This window comes from Schistocerca gregaria, chromosome 6, assembly GCF_023897955.1.
Source record: "Schistocerca gregaria isolate iqSchGreg1 chromosome 6, iqSchGreg1.2, whole genome shotgun sequence".
Classification (NCBI taxonomy): Eukaryota; Metazoa; Arthropoda; class Insecta; order Orthoptera; family Acrididae; genus Schistocerca; species Schistocerca gregaria.
Window position 1 is genome coordinate 382,422,620 of NC_064925.1, and position 19,762 is coordinate 382,442,381.

The window sequence follows — 19,762 nt, forward strand, 5'->3', positions numbered from 1 at the left end:
TGCCATTTTGCCTTCCACAACCCCCTCATTTCTCCAGTGTCCTTACACTAAAAAAAGGGCATTTGTATGCTTCAATTCTAGCCTTGTCTTTAAATTGTCTAGTTTTGTTAATTTTGTTGACATAGTTTATTTGTTACTACTTTTTTATTTGTGATTCTATTAAAATATTTTCAGCTTATACATTACTATTAATAGTTTAGCTGATTGACGACAATCAGTTGCCAAAACATTAGTACTTCTAATCTGCTACCGACACACTCATATCTCAAAAACTTAAAAATGAAAATTGTAAACAACTGTAAATTGGTAAGTTAATGCTGTGTGCTCAACTGAGAGTTGAGCCCATGAACATTACTTGTAGAGCATTACTCTTAGTAACAGTGTTACCACAGCTCCACGAGTGCAGTTTCAGCAAGATATGCAGGATAGATTCTGTGAAGTTCAGCACTAGATGGAGAGTCATGTCCTGACAGCTTACTCGGTGAGGCCACTGCCTCCTCAGTCCCAGTCTGGTATGCAGTTTTAATCTTCCAGAAAGTTTCGGACATTGATTCTCATGTTGGATGTATGATACTACAGTAGTCTTATAGAACTCCTAGACTTTTCCAGAAAGCTCATGTTTTGTTACTTTAAAATTGTAATTGTATAATAGCTGTATGTAATGCTGGTTGATAGCTTATAGTTACTACAGTAATATGGAATTAATAAAATTGCTAATCCATATGTGGCTCAGGATGGTAGTTCGCTACACACTCAATTGTCTTTATTCAACAGTATAAGGAACAGGATAGATTGCCACTCACCATAAAGATGACCTACTGAGTTGCAAACAGGCACAATGAAAAGACTGTTACATATGCAATCGGGGGGGGGGGGGGGGGGGGGGGGTGAAAAAGGAGATCAGAAAAGGAAAGGAGGAAATCGAGAGGAGAGCAGAAAAGGAGGGAAGCAGGGAAGGGGAAAGGACAGACAGGTACACTTGCAGATGGCAGTGCACACAGCGGATGAGGGAATGTGAGAGGGGAAGAGGTGGTAGGATGAGGGGGAGGAAACTTTTGGATAGAGGGTGTGGGGGCAGAGGGTTACCATAAGTTGAGGCCAAGATAATTCTGGGAGTGGAGAATGTACAATAAGGATAACTCCCATCTGCACAGTTAGAGGTAGTAACAAAGGAAAATAACACAGGGTTGTGGGATGGAAGAAACATTGCTAGGCACAATCAACCAATGGAATTGCCAGGTTGGAATAACAGCAATATAATATTTGCTATTTACCATTCACCTATCTGGTTTCTTTACTGACCTCTGGTCTCGGAACGAGAGATAAACCACTACTTGAGGAAAATTGTGATTACAACCTAGCTCCTCCGGCAATGTTGCAGAAGGGCGGCATGTGCCAACTGAGGCAGAGCGTGCCTTCCGCCAACGGTTGCTGGCTGCTCTGTTATCGCTGGTGGTGGAGCGTGCAGCACCGTCAGTGGTGCGAGATGCGGCACGCTTGCGGGCGGCACAGCTGGCATGTTGGCTGCTCGCACCCGGCCAGGCGGCGCGTGATCGTTCGCATGTCGTGCGGCTGCTGCTTTGCCAGGAGCCGATGCGCACCCGTGAGGTGAGTGGGGCAACATGACACAGCTTGTATGTTGCTGCAGGATGAAGCTACTTGTTGGGTCATGCGCCATGTTAGGCATCACATTTGTGAATAACATTTGCATTCAATGTGTTTAATATTTTCACTTCTATCACATTCCAGTAGTTTCTCCTTCCGTAACGTGAATCACATAATACTTTAGGAGGAAAAAAAGCTGATTCCTTCATATTTTTTTCCATTATATCTTCTCTAATCATAGTTTATTACCATTGCTGGTTTCTCTCTGACTGTGTGCAATTCAAATTAATATAAACCCACTGTCTCAACTGTCGACTCTCTCTCTGTGATAACAGCACACAGCTTAATGTACGAGTTACAAATACGAGTATGTGAGTGCTGGGTGACTTGTGTGTCAAAATGAGTGTGAGGAAACAAATTACATTTATCAAGAAAGATATACACATTTGTTACAAGACATTATATGCCTACACAAAATTTCATGGCAGTAGCAAACATTTAGTGAAACAGCACCTGTGCAGTACGTAAGTATTTTCATCATAATGCCAGAACAGATTCATGATTGGTACTACAAAATTAACAAGGCATCTTCATACTTAGGCTAATACACTGAAATAGAATAATGGATTGTTTGTTCATTAGAAATAAAGAAAGAGAAGTGTTTATTCCTAGACCCGTTATACATTAAATTAGTTAATACCTCTTCCTACTCCATACATTTACTACTTTCAGAAACTTTCCTTCATGTATCATTGTACATGCAAATTAATATTTCACAACTTAATTGTGATTTCCACTAACTATTGAAACAGAGTCTCAAAATCGCCATGTGTTTGTTATATACATATTGTACTAACAAACTGAAATAAGCTTAAGGAAGACTAAACCTAGACATGGCAACTTAGTACTAAAGTATATACAAGATATGAAACCAAAAGACAACAAAATCTGAAGCATGACCTCACAATACATCCTCTAAGAGACTGTTGATTAGTAAATATTGTATAATTACTTATTTAAATTATTCCATATTCATTATTGTTCTGGTATTACTGACATCTCAGTTCCTTTCTCAAATTCTCCATTAATATTAATGTTTTTGTCTGTTAGGACTTTACTTTACTTTTAGTTTCTACTTACTTATGGACAGCAACATTATATCTCATCATCATTAATTACGCAGCTTACCTATGAACAATGAAATGTACGTGTATATCGCGAAGTGTGTTAGTTGTTCAGTAGGTGAGTCTTGGCTTAACATTGCACCAGGTGCACAAATCCTCCACTATGACTCTGCCAATATAATATTCCATAATGTAGTAACCACTTACTGCTTTTGTCTTTGGTTACTTTATTGTCTCGCATAGTGTGAATTATTTTATCTAATATAGGATCAGTCACCTGTTGATTCATAATTATATGTACAAATTTTTGTTAGCCTTTTGCATGGCTCCCACTTTTAGGCAATCAGTTCAAAACTTGGTTGAAGGCTCCCAACTCAAAGTCAATCCTCTATCCCTAATGGCAGTGTAGATAAGGTGTCTGATATGATATTATTTGATCTTTTTGAATATTTAATTTCAAATCCAAATTCTTTCAGGAACAGTGCCCACTCCATTATATGGTGGTAAAGCAGATTGCTATTCACAAGAAAGTTAATGCTTGGTGACCAATACTACAGTTTTTTTGCCTTTCGGGATGTATTTAAACCATTTGAAACCCCCAAAAACAATGAAAGCTTCTTTCTCTGTTACTGCATAATTTAATCTAATATTTGTTTATTATGCTACTACAAATGTAATGCTGTGGTTATTACCCTTTCCACTACCTTCTTCTCCCTGGAAGAGCTCACATTCAAAGCCATAATCTGAGGCATGTATTGGGATTTTAAATAAATTGTCCAGCTTGGGATGATATGGCAAGTACCAGATCATCTTTAATCTTGTCAAAAACATTGCTTTTGTTTCAGTAGGAACATAGTAACAAGATTGTGAATACGATTTTTGTGTAAATTTTTTTAGTAAATCCTGTCACTCCTAAAAAGTTTACAAGTTGTTTTCTATTTTGAGGACAAGGGCATTTAACAATGGCTTGTATTCTATGTGTATAAGGTTGGGTTTCTTGGGCACTTACAATATATCCCAGAACTGTAAACTCTCTACAACCAAATGAAGACTTAGACACCTTTAGGTGTAATACCCTTTTGTTTGAATTTATCTTATGTTTCCTTCAGTAGGAAAATATGTTCAGACCATGTCTTGGAAGTAATAGGTAATCAACAACTTTTTGTAACAATGGTAATATTGATAAGAAAATGTAAACTGATAAGATCACTACTGGAACAAGGAAGCTGTATAGATTGGGATAGTGATACATGCCAGTCACCTGTGTTCAAGTCTGTACTGCTAATGTACTTTGCATCACTTACAGTGATGAGTATGTCTTCCATATGAATCTAATTTAATATTTTGGCATCCAAAAATAATCATGGTCCTCCACTCAGTTTTTTTAACTACTAACAGAGCATTATTGTATGCACTTTGCGATCTTTCAGTGACTACTTCTTGCAACATTTTCTCAGTTTCAACAGTGGCAGCTTTTTTAATCTTGAGTTTACTCTAATATCTGCCTAAACATCCAGGCTGGCCAGAAGTTCTTTATGTTGTTTCAGTAAATTATGTTAATCCTTCTGTCTTTTAGTATAATCGATCACACTCTTTTTGACTTGTTAGTGATAAGGTCAGTACGTACCTTTCTTCTAGCTAGATCTGTTAGATGTTCATCATCTGGTTTATCTTTCTCTTTCAAGACTCTAGTACCTGATGCAACTGAACCTGCCCACCCACTTTAACAATCCATATCTCATTGTTCACTCTAGTAACAATGGTATGTTCATTTGAGAAACTACTAGAAAACAGTGAGCAAAATTTACAGTCACTGACGTGAAAGATAGTAAAATTCCCTTCTTGACCACTTTTTATTTTCACCCAGTTATGTCATTTATTCCAATAACCTAAGCTGTATGCAATTGCACTTATTGCTTTCTTGGTGTGGCCCCTCCCATGAGACCTACCCCATTTTCTGTGTTTTTAATAATAGCAATTCCTACGGGATTGCCATAACCATCTACAAAAGCAGCTTCCCTATATTTCTTCTGAATTAATATTATTAATTTTACTGTTGTTACCATCATTCTCACAGTGTCAACATTTTACATGATATAATCGACATGAATGTTTCCCGTTTCTTATATTCATTGTTCCGAGATTTATGCAAAATATATAATTGCACCAAATAATTTAGGATGGAAACGGGTTTAGATTATTCTTTCCCAATCATTTTCTCGCCAAATTACGGAGGCATCCAGCTAATCAAAACTTAGATCAGATGTTCTTCACTAACTAATCAATATTCTCATCACATGTACTTCACTAACAGGTTCATTTAAAAATTGAGTAATTGAAGGTGCCTTTCAAAATATTTTCTGTGCTTGGCCTAGCTCTCATTATTTTAAAATGAATCAAATGTTAAAAAGTGGTAGTTTAGTTTCTGCTCCTTGCCCTCTGACCAATGCAGCTCTTTAAATTGTATGCTAATGCCCTCCGATCTGTGAAATTCTTTTGCAAGTAGCACACCCCCATTGACTGTTCTCCTTCTAGATGCCCAGTTGAATACTTTATTCTCTTTCTGTCATCCCATGAGACCAGCAAACAATATTCAAATGTTAAAAAAATTATATCAGTTGAACAACACCGTTTGGCTTGAATTCCGAAAACAGTTTGCTAAATGACTGCCACCTTCCACCTGAAATTCCTTCCACCGATCTTTGGCATTTTATGAATCTCTTCAGGCTGGCTAGTGAAGTCCCCATCTATAAATGTTTTTAGTATTGAGTTGCGTCTTTCATTCCCTGTGGCTAATTTCATCAATATTTGGCTACTTGGAGCATGAAGAGTGCTCACTTTTTATTTTGTAGAGGCTAATCAAACCATCATTTCTGAAAGGGTTGTACTCATATCTAGTAATTGCCCTTCCACTTTCTTTGCTTGGCTGAATAATTATGTATCCTGTGGGACTCCCTCTAAAGCATACTGTGAAAGAGCTCTATTTTTCTGTCTTTTTAAATTATGTTATCATTGTACTGTCTACTACAACTTGAAGTTTAAGGAATTCAAGCTCTTTTCATCTAATTCCAATTTCGTCTTTTAGATCTGAAAAGCACTCAACCTGTTTTTTATTTAAGTATTTCTTCATTTCCTCAACAGATTCAGTATATTCTCTCCCATTGACGTCTACATTATTATATATTTATTGTCTGACATTTTCATTATTATCAGCAATTTCTGTGGAAAATGAATTTTTAAATTAGTTAAATCTTGCATTATTTATTTGATATCTCCATATAACTGATTTTTTGCCTCCCAAGATTCATACTTGTGTGTCATGAGCATGATATCTAGTCCTTTTATTTGTTCGGTTAACATCTAATTTGGTATTGTTTATCTTGGTTTCGAGGTCTCAAGTGCAGGTATCAATCCCCTTCATCAGAATGTCTCTGCCGTTATGGCCTCCAGCTTATTTCAGTATTGGATGCACAACTATTACATGCCTTGCTGCATAGGGGGATGTCTTTTCACTGGTCATAGGTGTGTTAAACGGCATTTTCCAAACTGAAGTCTGTGTTATAATCTGCACCTTGCCTCATAACCTACCAGCAGGATCAACCTTTAGTGTTAGCAACAATACTGCTACCAGTACCAATGCAGTTGCTGTCCATGCTGAAGCTAACAGACTTGATACAGACATGGAGCTCTCACCGACATCACCCATCCTATCGTATGGGTTGATACGAGAAGTTAGACTGCAATGCTTCCTGCACTCCGAGTACTTGTGACCATACATCCCAGTACCAGCGTGTCATCTCAGTCAGAGTCTCAGGGAGGGAGATGACGTTGTTGTGGTCTTCAGTCCTGAGACTGGTTTGATGCGGCTCTCCATGCTACTCTATCCTGTGCAAGATTCCTCGTCTCCCAGTACCTACTGCAGCCTACATCCTTCTGAATCTGTTTAGTGTATTCATCTCTTGGTCTCCCTCTACAATTTTTACCCTCCACACTGCCCTCCAATGCTACATTTGTGATCCCCTGATGCCTCAGAACATGTCCTACCAACCGGTCCCTTCTTCTAGTCAAGTTGTGCCACAAACTCCTCCCCAATCCTATTCAGTACCTCCTCATTAGTTATGTGTTCTACACATCTAATCTTCAGTATTCTTCTGTAACACCACAATTCAAAAGCTTCTATTCTCTTCTTGTCCAAACTATTTATCGTCCATGTTTCACTTCCATAAAAGGCCACACTCCATACCAAAAACTTTCAGAAGAGACTTCCTGACACTTAAATCTATGCTCGATGTTAACAAATTTCTCTTCTTCAGAAACGCTTTCCTTGCCATTGCCAGTCTACATTTTGTATCCTCCCTACTTCGACCATCATCAGTGATTTTGCTCCCCAAATAGGAAAACTCCTTTACTACTTTAAGTGTCTCATTTCCTAATCTAATTCCCCCAGCATCACCTGATTTAATTTGACTACATTCCATTATCCTCGTTTTGTTTTTGTTGATGTTCATCTTATATCCTCCTTTCAAGTCACTGTTCATTCCGTTCAACTGCTCTTCCAAGTCCTTTGCTGTCTCCGACTGAATTACAGTGTCATCGGCAAACCTTAAAGATTTTATTTTTTCTTGATGGATTTTAATACCTACTCCAAATTTTTCTTTTGTTTCCTTTACTGCTTGCTCAATATACAGATTGAACAACATCGGGGAGAGGCTACAACCCTGTCTCACTCCTTCCCAACCACTGCTTTCCTTTCATACCCCTCGGCTCTTATAACTGCCATTTGGTTTCTGTACAAATTGTAAATAGCCTTTCGCTCTCTGTATTTTATCCCTGCCACATTCAGAATTTGAAAGAGAGCATTCCAGTCAACATTGTCAAAAGCTTTCTCTAAGTCTACAAATGCTAGAAACATAGGTTTGCCTTTTCTTAATCTACCTTCTAAAATAAGTCGTAGAGGCAGTATTGCCTCATGTGTTCACATATTTGTACAGAATCCAAACTGATCTTCCCCGAGGTCAGCTTCTACCAGTTTTTCCATTTGTCCTCTTCCATTTCTATAACATTGCTCTCAAGTAAATCGCCATTGTATAGAGACTCTATATACTCCTTCCACCTTTCTGCTTTCCCTTCTTTGCTTTAACTGGGTTTCCATCTGAGCTCTTGATATTCATGCAAGTGGTTCTCTTTTCTCCAAAGGTCTCTTTAATTTTCCTATATGCAGGATCTATTTTATCCCCTAGTGAGATAAGCCTCAACATCCTTACATTTGTCCTCTAGCCTTCCCTGCTTAGCCATTTTGCACTTCCTGTCGATCTCATTTTTGAGACATTTGTATTCCTTTATGCCTGCTTCTTTTGCTGCATTTTTGTATTTTCTCCTTTCATCAATTAAATTCAATATTTCCTCTGTCACCCAAGGATTTATACTAGCCCTCGTCTTTTACCTACTTGATCCTCTGCTGCCTTCACTACTTCATCCCTCAAAGCTACCCATTCTTCATCTACTGTATTTCTTATCCCCATTTGTGACAGTTGTTCCCTTATGCTGTCCCTGAAACTCTGTACAACCTCTGGTTTAATCAGTTTGTCCAGATCCCATCTCCTTAAATTCCCACCTTTTTGCAGTTTCTTCAGTTTTAATCTACAACTCATAACCAACAGATTGTGGGCAGAGTCCACATCTGCCCCTGGAAATGTCTTAAAATTTAAAACCTGGTTCCTAAATCTCTGTCTTACCATTATATAATCTATCTTATACCTTTTAGTATCTCCAGGGTTCTTCCATGTATACAGCCTTCTTTCATGATTCTTAAACCAAGTGTTAGCTATGATTAAGATATGCTCTGCGCAAAATTGTACCAGGCGACTTCCTTTTTCATTTCTTAGCCCCAGTCCATATTCTACTACTATGTTTCCTTCTCTCCCTTTTCCTACTCACCCATGACTATTAAATTTTTGTCTCCCTTCACTACCTGAATAATTTTTTTTAATCTCATCATACATTACATCAATTTCTTCGTCATCTGCAGAGATAGTTGGCATATAAACTTGTACTACGGTAGTAGGCGTGGCCTTCGTATCTATGCTGTTTGTAGTAGCTTACCCATACTCTTATTTTTTTATTCATTATTAAACCTACTCCTGCATTACTCCTATTTGATTTTGTATTTATAACTCTGTATTCATCTGACCAAAAGTCTTGTTCCTCCTGCCACCGAACTTCACTAATTCCCACTATATCCAAATTTAACCTATCCATTTCCCTTTTTAAATTTTCTAAACTACCTGCCCGATTAAGAGATCTGACATTCCACACTCCAATACGTAGAACGCCAGTTTTCTTTCTCTTGATAACAACGTCCTTCTGAGTAGTCCTCGCCTGGAGATCAGAATGGGGGACTATTTTACCTCCAGAATATTTTACCCAAGAGGATGCCATCATCATTTATCCATACAGTAGAGCTGCATGCTCTCGGGAAAAATTACGGCCGTAGTTTCCCCTTGCTTTCAGCCATTTGTAGTACCAGCACAGCAAGGCCGTTTTGGTTAGTGTTACAGAGCCAGATCAGTCAACCATCCAGACTGTTGCCCCTGCAACTACTGAAAAGGCTGCTGCCCCTCTTCAGGAACCATACGTTTGTCTGGCGTCTCAACAAATATCCCTCCGATGTGGCTGCACCTACGGTACAGTTATCTGTATAGCTGAGGCACGCAAGCCTCCCCACCAACGGCAACACACCCATAAGTAGTGTGTTGTCATCTGTGAGAGTATGCCGTGAAAGAGCAATACTGTGAACATTCGATAGAGCCCGCCACAGGCGAGTGCCTGCACTCTTCTCACACATCTTGTCATGTTCAGTTTATGTTATGGTGATTGACATACATGCCACAGTCTATTAAAGTTGTACTAACATTCTTGGTTGTATTGTGTGACCAGGTTGCAACAAAGTACTTCTTCAGAAGTAGGAAACTTGGTAACATTTACACAAGCACAACTTGCACACACATGGCCACTGGCCATTTGAAGTAGCTGAATACGTTTGAAGTATACTTGATAGGATACAGACTTGTTGTCCAGGAATTATCCATTTTAGATGATAAAACAACTTTTTTCTTTTTGTAAATACTTTAGCTTGTGTAAATTGTAAACTGAGAATACACAGTGAGATTTAGAAGTAATCAGACTGTTTTGTTTATAGAAACACAGTAAGAGAAATGCCATCTCCACTGTAAATATGGCTACATCTTGTTGCTATATTTAGGCAAATTGTATGGTACTTATTGAAATTTTGACACATTTTCCCACAGATAGTGGCTGCCCTCATCAATGCTCACCAGGCGGCAGAAGCCAAGCTGACTGCCTTCCTGTGGGACCTGGCTCGCGCAGAGGTGGCCACCTCGAGCGAGCGCCATGCCGCCGAGGAGCTGTTGGCGCGATTGGCCCAGTGGGGCCTGACGGCGGGTCCCGCACCACTGGACAGCTGGCTCTCAGAACTGGCTGCATCACAGGGGGAAGCTATAGGAGCGAGAGAGACGTCTCTGCGCAATTCTCAGTCTGCAGTGTACAGGTAATGTGCAATAGGTTAATTTCTCTGCTTTTTGAAATTGTAATGCCATGAAGGAAGAGTGCAAACTGAAACTCGGCAGATGAGCAGATGGCTGCAGAGGGGTGCCTAATGGTATTAACCAAGTTACAAAATTCAAGGAACTTGGATGGCTAATTTTTGTGGGTGTCACATATATGGAACATGTGGACCAAAAAGACTGGTTGAACTGTTGGTTACCCAAAGGACACCTGGTTTGTTTTCTGTAGGCTTCTTATTCCTGTGGGAACAGAGCTTTAACTAAGTTTGTTGGTGGCATGAGCTCAAAGCACTAGTATCTGTGGATGTCTTTCTGACTGCACTCAAAATTTTCCTCTGATGGGTTGTGGTGGCACAACCTCTTTTGTCATTCTTTAACATCAAGAAAAGAAGTACAACCCTCTCTAAAAGGTCGTACATTGTTCCTCAGCTGAGAAAACCTCTAAAAACCCAGTTGTATTACAAATGTCGAAAGGCTGCTCAGTTATTTAACCGAGTTACTGGTGTAAAGTGAGTAAACTGTATTAGATCTGACTAGACAGTAACTACTAAATGAAGAAAAATGTCTGCGCAGGACTTGCCTTGGGGGGAGAGAGGGATAGGTGTGCACACACACACACACACACACACACACACACACACACACACACACACACACACAGTAGCCAATCAGTTTCCTATTTCAGTGAGGTTACCCAGTACTCCTTTTGATTCTTTCCGCATTTGAAATACCAAAGTAAAGTCTGACATTCTCTGAGCTGCCAGAGGTGACAGTCATGTGTTCGTGAGTAGTGCTTGTGTGAATGAATGTGCGTGTGTCCTTCTCTAAAGAAGGTTTTGGCTGAACACTAAATGTGTAACAGCCTCTCCATTGTGCCTGCCTGCCTGCCTGCCTGCAATTCACTGAGTCATCTTTACTGTGAGTAGGAATCTATCCTTTTCCTTATATTACCAAAAGAAATGTTGCATTTCAAAAGTACAGAAAACTGAAACTGGGTACTCTACAATTTTCATATCCCCCCCCCTGCATGTACAATTGGTATACGTAAACTATTTGCACTGTCCTCAAAAACAAGAACAAGATTAAGGAGGTAGATGCTTCTAAGGCAGTAAGTAGAGTATCTAAACAACAGTTTCGTATTCTGGATGATGTCAAATGGTTGCTCCTTAATTGGATAAATGAAAGCAATTGCAAGGTGACACTATTAATGAGAACACCATTTGTGAGAAGACGAGTGTGATTTTCGCTGACATCGTTAAGAAGATGCCAGGATTATCAGCAGCTGAAGAAGTGTTTAAGGGAAGCCTTGGGTGGTTCAAGAAGTTTAAGACAAGAACCGGCATTCACAGCATTGTGAGGCACAGTGAAGCAGTCAACTCTGACACAGAGCCAGCAAAGAATGTCATCATTTTTAATTGCGATGAGATGGGTCTATTCTGGAAAAAGATGCTGAAGTGTACTTTTATAACAGAAGAGGAGAATGCATTGCCTGGTCACAAGCCAATGAAAGACTGCCTGACACTGCTATTCTTTCCCAATGCAAGGGCTGATTTGAATATTAAACTGCTGCTTGTTTACCACTGAGAAATTCCACAAGCCGTCAAGAAGTGTAAAGTCAAGAAGAGCAGGTTAAATGTGATGTGGATGTCCAGCAACAAGGCTTGGGTGAGATGTGATCTTTTTTGTGATTGAATCAATGAAGTGTTTGGTCCTCCAGTGAAAAAATATTTGCTTAAGGTGAATCTGCCATTCCATGTCTTGCTTGTTATGGACAACGCTCCTGCTCATTTCAATTCATCAAGATCCAGTTTCTACCTCCAAACACCACTCTGTTACTCCAGCCTATGGACCAGCAGATTATTTCTAACTTTAAGAGGCTCTACACTAAAGCACTCTTCAATCATTTCTTTGAGTTGACTGAAGCTACTGATCTCATTCTCGGAGAGTTTTGGAAAATATCACTTCAACATCATTGTCTGAATCAAGATAAGCAAAAAGGCCTGGGAAGATGTTAACAAGAAAACTCTCACTTCTGCTTGGAAGGAGCTTCGGCCAGAATATGTTGTTGAATGTGACTCTGAGGCATTTGAGTCAGTTCATGTGGAGCCTTTAGTCAACAAGATTGTGTCTTTGGCCAAGAGCATGGGACTAGAAGTGGGTAATAACAATATCAATGAGCTTGTGGAATATCACAACTAAGAAATGACTGCAGAAGAACTAATGGAGTTGGAGTTCCACAGCAGGAAGTTGTGCAGAGGAGTTCTTCAGAGCAGGAAGAATAAGCAGTAACAGCAAAGCAGCAATCTTCTGGTGCAATAAGAGAAATACTAAAAGCATGGGAATCTGTGCATCATACACTGAAAATCATCACCTCAATAAAACAGTGACTACGCATTCTACAAATGTATTTGATGATAATGCTGTGTCATGTTTTTGCCAAGTGTTCAACCATTGGCAGAAACAAATGACTATAGATAGCTACCTAATATCATTGGTGCCTCTTCTGATGTTAAGACTATTACTTCAAAATCAATCTTAACTGAATCCAGGCACCTTCTCCTTGGTCTACCCCAACTCCTCCTACCCTCTACCGCACAACCCATGAGTCTCTTGGGTAACTTTGCTTCTTCCATGCGTGTAACATGACCCCACCATCTAAGCCTGTTCACCCTGACTGCTACATCTATAGAGTTCATTCCTAGTTTTTCTTTGATTTCCTCATTGTGGACACCCTCCTGCCACTGTTCCCATCTACTAGTACCTGCAATCTTCTAGCTACTTTCATATCCGAGCTACCTAATAAAAAAGAATTATTATGTATCATGAATCATGAATAATGAAGTATAGAACACTGTATGTATAATTTTCTTTGAATAAATGGAATGAATAAGATAAAACTTTTAGTACAACACATTGTTGTATTTTAGATTAATTTATATGGGATAAATTGTTTCGCTTACAAGTGTTTCTTGCCCAGAGTAAGGATCTGGCACAAACTGTGCTTGGTGTACGAGGTTCTGATACGTAACTTATGTTACTCTCAGTCTGTGAAAGCGTTCACTAGGGACACAAATCATTGCGTGAGCCAAGGATACTTCTGTCATATTCCGTGCATGAATTGCATATTACTAAACCTCTCCATGATGAACACTCAGCATCATAGCTACAGTGTTACATCAGTAGAGCTTGTCTGCCAGCCAGGATTAGTCAGGAAAGGCTTGCAGTAATGGGCAAGTGGGTGGAAAACTGTAGGTCCCAGGGAGACATCAATTTGTAGGTGTATCGAGTTTATTCTTGACTTTAAAAGGAGAGCTGGGGTTTACAAGTGAACTTGACACATCAGAAAGTGAGTACAATTGAGATATACTCTTTGAACTACAGCATCATCTTCTGTGAAATGTATTGTATTAAAATAGGCATTTTGGGTAGAAGTTATTCTGTTGCCAATCAAAATGACTAAGTGATTCTTCTGTGTTAATCCTGGTCTCAGCTTTGTGAGGCCAATGAATTGTGCCAAATCTCAGTGTAGCACTATCGGGGAGGTGCACCACAATTGCAGTGAGTGACTGGACCCCGAAAAATGGCGTTTAGAGTTACATTCACACACATTATTCAGTCTGTGCAGAGCTTCATATTTTAATTTAGTTCTCTTTTTGAGCCAAAATACGCAAGATTGTTGGATACCATATCCCTCCTTGTTGCCGCGCTTCCTTCTTCAGCTGTTTCCACATCCCGCATCTGTCACCAAATTCCACGATCTCACCATTCTTCATAATCCTCTCCATTCCTCTTCCTTCCATCACTTCTTGGGTCTACCTTCCTCTTCTGCTCCTTCCAGGAGGTTATCATAAAATTACTCGCGTGGGCCATCTGTCTTCATCCATTCTTTTGACATGTCCAAACCATCCTAGCTGTCTTTCATCTATTTTTATTTTCTGTGAGTTCCCAGCACTCTCTCCCATATGTTGTTATTGGTTTCACCATGGATTTGTATAAATGAATTTTAGTCTGTAAACTCATCTTTGAGGAACAAAGTACAGGGTTTAATTTTTGGATATCCATTCGTCCCTGCCTTGTCCATTGTCAGATATCTCTGTCTCATGTTCCTTCATGTGGTAGGATACTAGCTAAGTGCTTAAACTCTTTACACACTTTAATAATATGTCCGTCGACATCCATGTTACTTCCCTCTTCTCTGCAATATAGATATTCTATAGATATTCCATCTTCCCAAAATTAATTTTCAATCTCCAATTTCTATACTCTTCCAACAACTTCCTGAACGTGTTGTAAGACACATCCTCTTCATCGTTTGCTGCAACAACCTGACCACCACCACAATCATAGAAAAGTCTGTACATACACCAGTTCCTTACTTCAATGCCTTCCGCACATACATCTTAAAGGTTGTGGGAGAGAGACAGCATCCTTGCTCCAATCCTTTAGTTATTCTAGGGGCATCTCTAGGAATTTCTTTCTCTACTTTAGTGACACATTCTGCTGACTTGTAGATGTTTATGATGCATTTTACATGAAGTTTTGGCAGTTCCCCTGACTACAGCACCTTGAACGATAGCTTTAGTGGCAATGTGTCATATGCTATCTCAAGATTTATGAAAACCAAATGACTTTTGAGATTTCTTTCCTATCTCATCTCTGTGATCTTTTGTAGGGTAAAGATGCTATCTGCATATGACTTGCCTCTTATAAAGCCACTTTGTTCTTCCACTTCATTTACAAACTTCTCCATTCTTGATTTTAAAATCATCCTGTACAGCCTGCTAAGCGTGCTTGCGACAGAGATGCTGAGTTGCAGATAGGCACAAAAAAGAGACTGTCACAATTAAAGCTTTCCACATTATGGCCTTTGTCAATAGTAGACGACACACACACACACACACACACACACACACACAACTGCAGTGTTATGCAACTGAAACCAGGTTTCAGTTGCCTGAGGACGCTGCTGCTGCTGTTGACGAAGGCCATAATGGCAGAAAGCTTTATTTGTGACAGTCTCTTTGCTGTGGCTATCTGCAACTCAGCATCTCCGCTATATGGTGAGTAGCAACTTTCCTTTTCATAATCTTGTTACATTCCATCCTGGATTTTCCATTGTACTTGTGACACTTATGCCATGATAATTGCTACATACATTTTTGCTTCCTTTTTGTGTATGGGGCTTAGATATACTAGATTCCACTTCGCTGGAATTTCCTCCCCATCCCACATACATTTATTAAAGGATTGGCTTAGGTATTCATACAAAATGCTTGGGCCATACCTCACTAATTCTATTGGTACATTTCCAGGCCGTGGTGATACCCCAACTTCCATTTCGGCAGCTGCCTTCTATACCTCTTTTGCCTCCCACATCTGTCACTTTATTTCCTTGTACTCTGTCCTTTTTTCTGTTAACAGGTGTTTCAAAAAGCTTTTACCACACTACCAGACTGCTAATCGGCAGATTTGCTCTTTCTTTTACTTCTTTCCCCAGCTCTGCAATTATTTTCCATGTTGCCACTTTTGTGCCCCCCATTGCCTTCTTTCCGTTTATCCTCCCATGTTTCATTGTTTCCTTCTTTGTTCATTCTAACATACAAAGCTTTATCATGTTTGACCCATGTTCTCTACCAATTTTTAAAGAACATCTTGTTTAGGTTCACTTTTTCTTTGAAGCATTGAGTCCACCATTGTGGGAGTCACTTTCTTTCTTCCTCTTGCTGCTCCAGTGCTTCAAATGCTGCTTTATGTATGCATTTTTTAATTCCTTGACACATATGCTCCACCATTTCTTCATCTAAGTGCCTCAGTTTGTTTGACAACCATAATTTATAAAGAAATTGTACAGACTCTTGTTTCAAACTATCTGAGTATTTCATAGTACCTACTACTATCCTTGAGAGAATATTTGCCTCTTTAATTTGCCTTTGACTTTTGGATGTTACTATCATCTTTGCATCTGATAAGAAGCGGTCTAACTGACATAAATTTGCAGAATAACAAGAACCCACTACAACTTGTAACCTTGAACTACACAATACTCTGACCAGAAAACTGACTTCTGTCAGTCAAAATGGATAAGATATTTGTACACTCACTAAATATTCATAAAACAGAAAAATATAGCAAAATCCTCTTCATTCAGTTAGAATTATTTTTAAAAACTCTCTGAAATTTCCTCATTATAATGTGTGCAAAGATAACCAATAATTAACTCTCTTCATAAACTACCAAGAAAACTTACAAAGCACTGCATCTTCCATTATCAGCATTACTGTATCGAAATTAAATTAATATAATGTATTGTTACTTACAGCAAACTGCTGGTCTAGAGCTTTTAGATTTTGATAATTACTATTTCCACGATACCAACAATTTTCAAGAAATGTTTTTGGTTGTAAGTAGGTTCCTGAAAAATTAACCAACCATGCCTCCATCCTTGCTACCTTCCCTGTTTTCCTTTCCCTGTTGCTTCATAACCTGGGTTGTGAGTAACTAAATCCACTTTCCCTTCTTCCCTTTCTTTCCCCTCTCTCCTCCCTGATGAAGGAACATTTATTCCGAAAGCTAGGAGCTTAAATTTTCGGTTGTTTTTTGTGTTTCTATCGGCTGTACTGAGCTGAGGTAAGTACTGGCCAGCCCCTCTATCTCTTTGTTAGAAACTATGTAAAAACACTTTCACAATTAATTTAATCAGGATTGTATTTTTCTTTGTAGAATCAATGCCAAAAATTAAGAGAGAACTGCGTTTGCCATCAATAACAATTTTTCTTTCTGTAATTTTGTTCTTGTTTCACAGAAAGCCCAAATTTGTATGGAATTTCCATAAACTGCTCCAGGCAAATGCCAGCATGGTTCCTTTGAAAGGGTGTGGCTGATTTCCTTCCCCATCCTTGATGATACAATTGGAGCTTGTGCTCCATCTCTAATAATCTTGATGTTGACAGGATATCATATCCGATTGTCCTTCCTTTTCCTTTGTTCACCTCTGTAAATATTCTGACAACATTCAATATTCAAAAATGAATTTTACTTCAAGTTTGATCCTTCAGGCACAGTTGCTCCACACAGTCTGTCCTGGTGAGCACACGCATTGGTCATATGTGTGTGAGTTGTGCTTATGTGAATGAATATGTTCTACTTTAGAAAAACGCATTTTGCCCAGAAGCTTAAATGTATAAGAATCTTTTTGTTGTGCCAGTCTGTGACTCAGTGTCTCCTCTTATAGTGAGTAACAATCTCTCCTTTTCATAATAATGTCATTATTCCATCTTGCAAATTTAGATTGTCTTGTTAGTGTACATGCAAATAACCTCACTGTGATGAACATTACTGCTGAATTTACAGTTGAAATTTTAAAATAAATATAAACAGATGAATTGACAAAACTGCAGGTTAAAATATTTTCAGTGAACTGAAATGTAATGCTTAACTCTTCCCAGGAGTGTATATCGTATGGAGGGCTTGGTTCGGCACCTCACAGAAACAGCCATGGATGTCACTGCACACGTTGTGGGAGCACAGAGTGCAGAAAGGAAATCATTTATGGAGCACATAAAGGCCCGCTTCAGTGAAGATGTCCGTGTACGCTCTCACTGGTTACGCCTGCGGCAGGCTCTCACGCACGAACGGGCTGTGTGGTATTTTCCTAAATCGTATCCCAGGTATGTGATGATTTAATACCATAAGATTAGTAAAAGTCCTCATAATGTAATGTTAATATGTAATGACAACATGCATATTTTTACCAAAGGTCAAAGTTTACAAATCGTCACTTGTTAAAATATTGTAGCTTGAAGAGCATCCCATGTGGACTGTGTGCTACTGACTCTCTTCTGTTACATTCTCTGATAGTGGTGTTATCCAAATTAATCACCCCCCCAAACTAAATTAATCACTTTTCCTTTAAGGAGCTCCTCACTCCGAGCCTGATATCTACACATCCCAGTCCTCCCACTGAGGAGAAATCCAGGAATGAATTAGAAATGAATATTGGATGGTACTGACACTCACTGAAGGAGGCTGTCATGGACCCATAGCAAATTTTAAATTACAGTTTGATTTGTAATTACTGTGATATATATAGTTTCTTGAGATTATTGTTTTTGCAGTTTTGAGGCTGCACGTTTGGAAGATACAATTGTACCTGTTGCTTGCAGATCGTGGCAGCTCGACCCAACTGAGGGGCCAGCTCGTGTGAGGAATCGCATGCAACGTTGCCATCTGGGAATGGACAGGCGGTATTTCTTACCAGCAGTACAGCGTCAGATGCGTAAGTCACAACATTCTTTCCAGATGCAATAGTATGTACTCTGTGTTTGGTGTAAATTTGAATTTCCTCATGTGAATGTGCAGTGTTACTGTTTATAGTTCCATTTGTTTGGATCAGTTTGTGAAACATAAATGTTTTTATGTTTGCATCTACACTCTACAAACCACCGTGAAGCACATGGCAGAGGGTACATCCCATTATACCAGTTATTATGGTTTCTTCCCGTTCCATACACATGTTGAGTACAGGAAGAACGGTTGTTTGAATGCCTTTGAGCATGCTGTAATTAACCTAATCATGTCATCACGATCCCTACATGAGCAATACTTAGGGCGTTGCAGTAAATTCCTAGAGTCATCATTTAAAGCCTGTTCTCAAAACATAAGCAGGACTTCTTGGGATAGTTTATGTCTTTCTTCAGGAGTCTGCCAAGTCAGTTTCTTCAGCATGTCAGTGACACTCTCCCATTGGTCAGGCAAACTTGTGACCATTTGTGCTGCCCCTCTCCGTATATGTTCAGTATTCGCTGTCAGTCCTATTTGGCAAGGGCCTCACACACATGAGCAATAGTATAGAATTAGCTCCATGAGATATTTGTAAGCAATCTTATTTGTAGACTAACTGTATTTTCCCAATATTCTACCAATAAACCAAAGTCTGCCACCTGTTTTACCCACAACTGAGAATATGTGATCATTCCGTTTCACATCCCTACAAAGCGTTACATGCAGGTATTTGTATGAGTCACCAGAGTACAACTGTAACTTACTAATATTATAGCTATAGAATACTACATATTTTGTTTGTTTGTTTTTGTTTTGTGATGCACGCAGTTTTAAATTTCTGAACATTTAAAGCAAGCTGGCAATCTTGCACCACTTTGAAATCTGATCAAGATCTGACTGAATATTCAGGCTGCTTCTTTCAGACAGTACTTCATTATAGACAATTGCATCACCTGAAAAAAGTCTGAGACAGCTATTAATATTATCCACAAGAACATTAACATAAAACATACTCTCTATTCGAGATAACAACTGCATCCTCTCTACCAAAAAGTCCTAAATCTAATAACAAATTTTGCTTGAAATACCCCATATGGTCGTACTTGTGATGGTAAGTGTGGGTGTGGTCAAATACTTTTCAGAAATCAAGAAATTCTGTGTTTACATGAC

The 19,762-nt window shown here is 39.1% G+C and overlaps 1 protein-coding gene across 4 annotated transcripts in view; it reads left to right on the top strand.

The window, feature by feature from the left end:
• The window catches only part of LOC126278092 (lysosomal-trafficking regulator), a 543,055-nt gene that overhangs the window by 395,070 nt on the left and 128,223 nt on the right, over positions 1-19,762 (top strand). For all 4 annotated transcript variants that reach the window (XM_049977936.1, XM_049977935.1, XM_049977937.1 and 1 more), the window contains exons 39-42: positions 1,382-1,608; positions 10,037-10,296; positions 17,758-17,979; positions 18,475-18,587. In XM_049977936.1, coding sequence (XP_049833893.1) covers positions 1,382-1,608; positions 10,037-10,296; positions 17,758-17,979; positions 18,475-18,587 — 822 coding nt within the window. The remainder of the gene's footprint in view (positions 1-1,381; positions 1,609-10,036; positions 10,297-17,757; positions 17,980-18,474; positions 18,588-19,762) is intronic.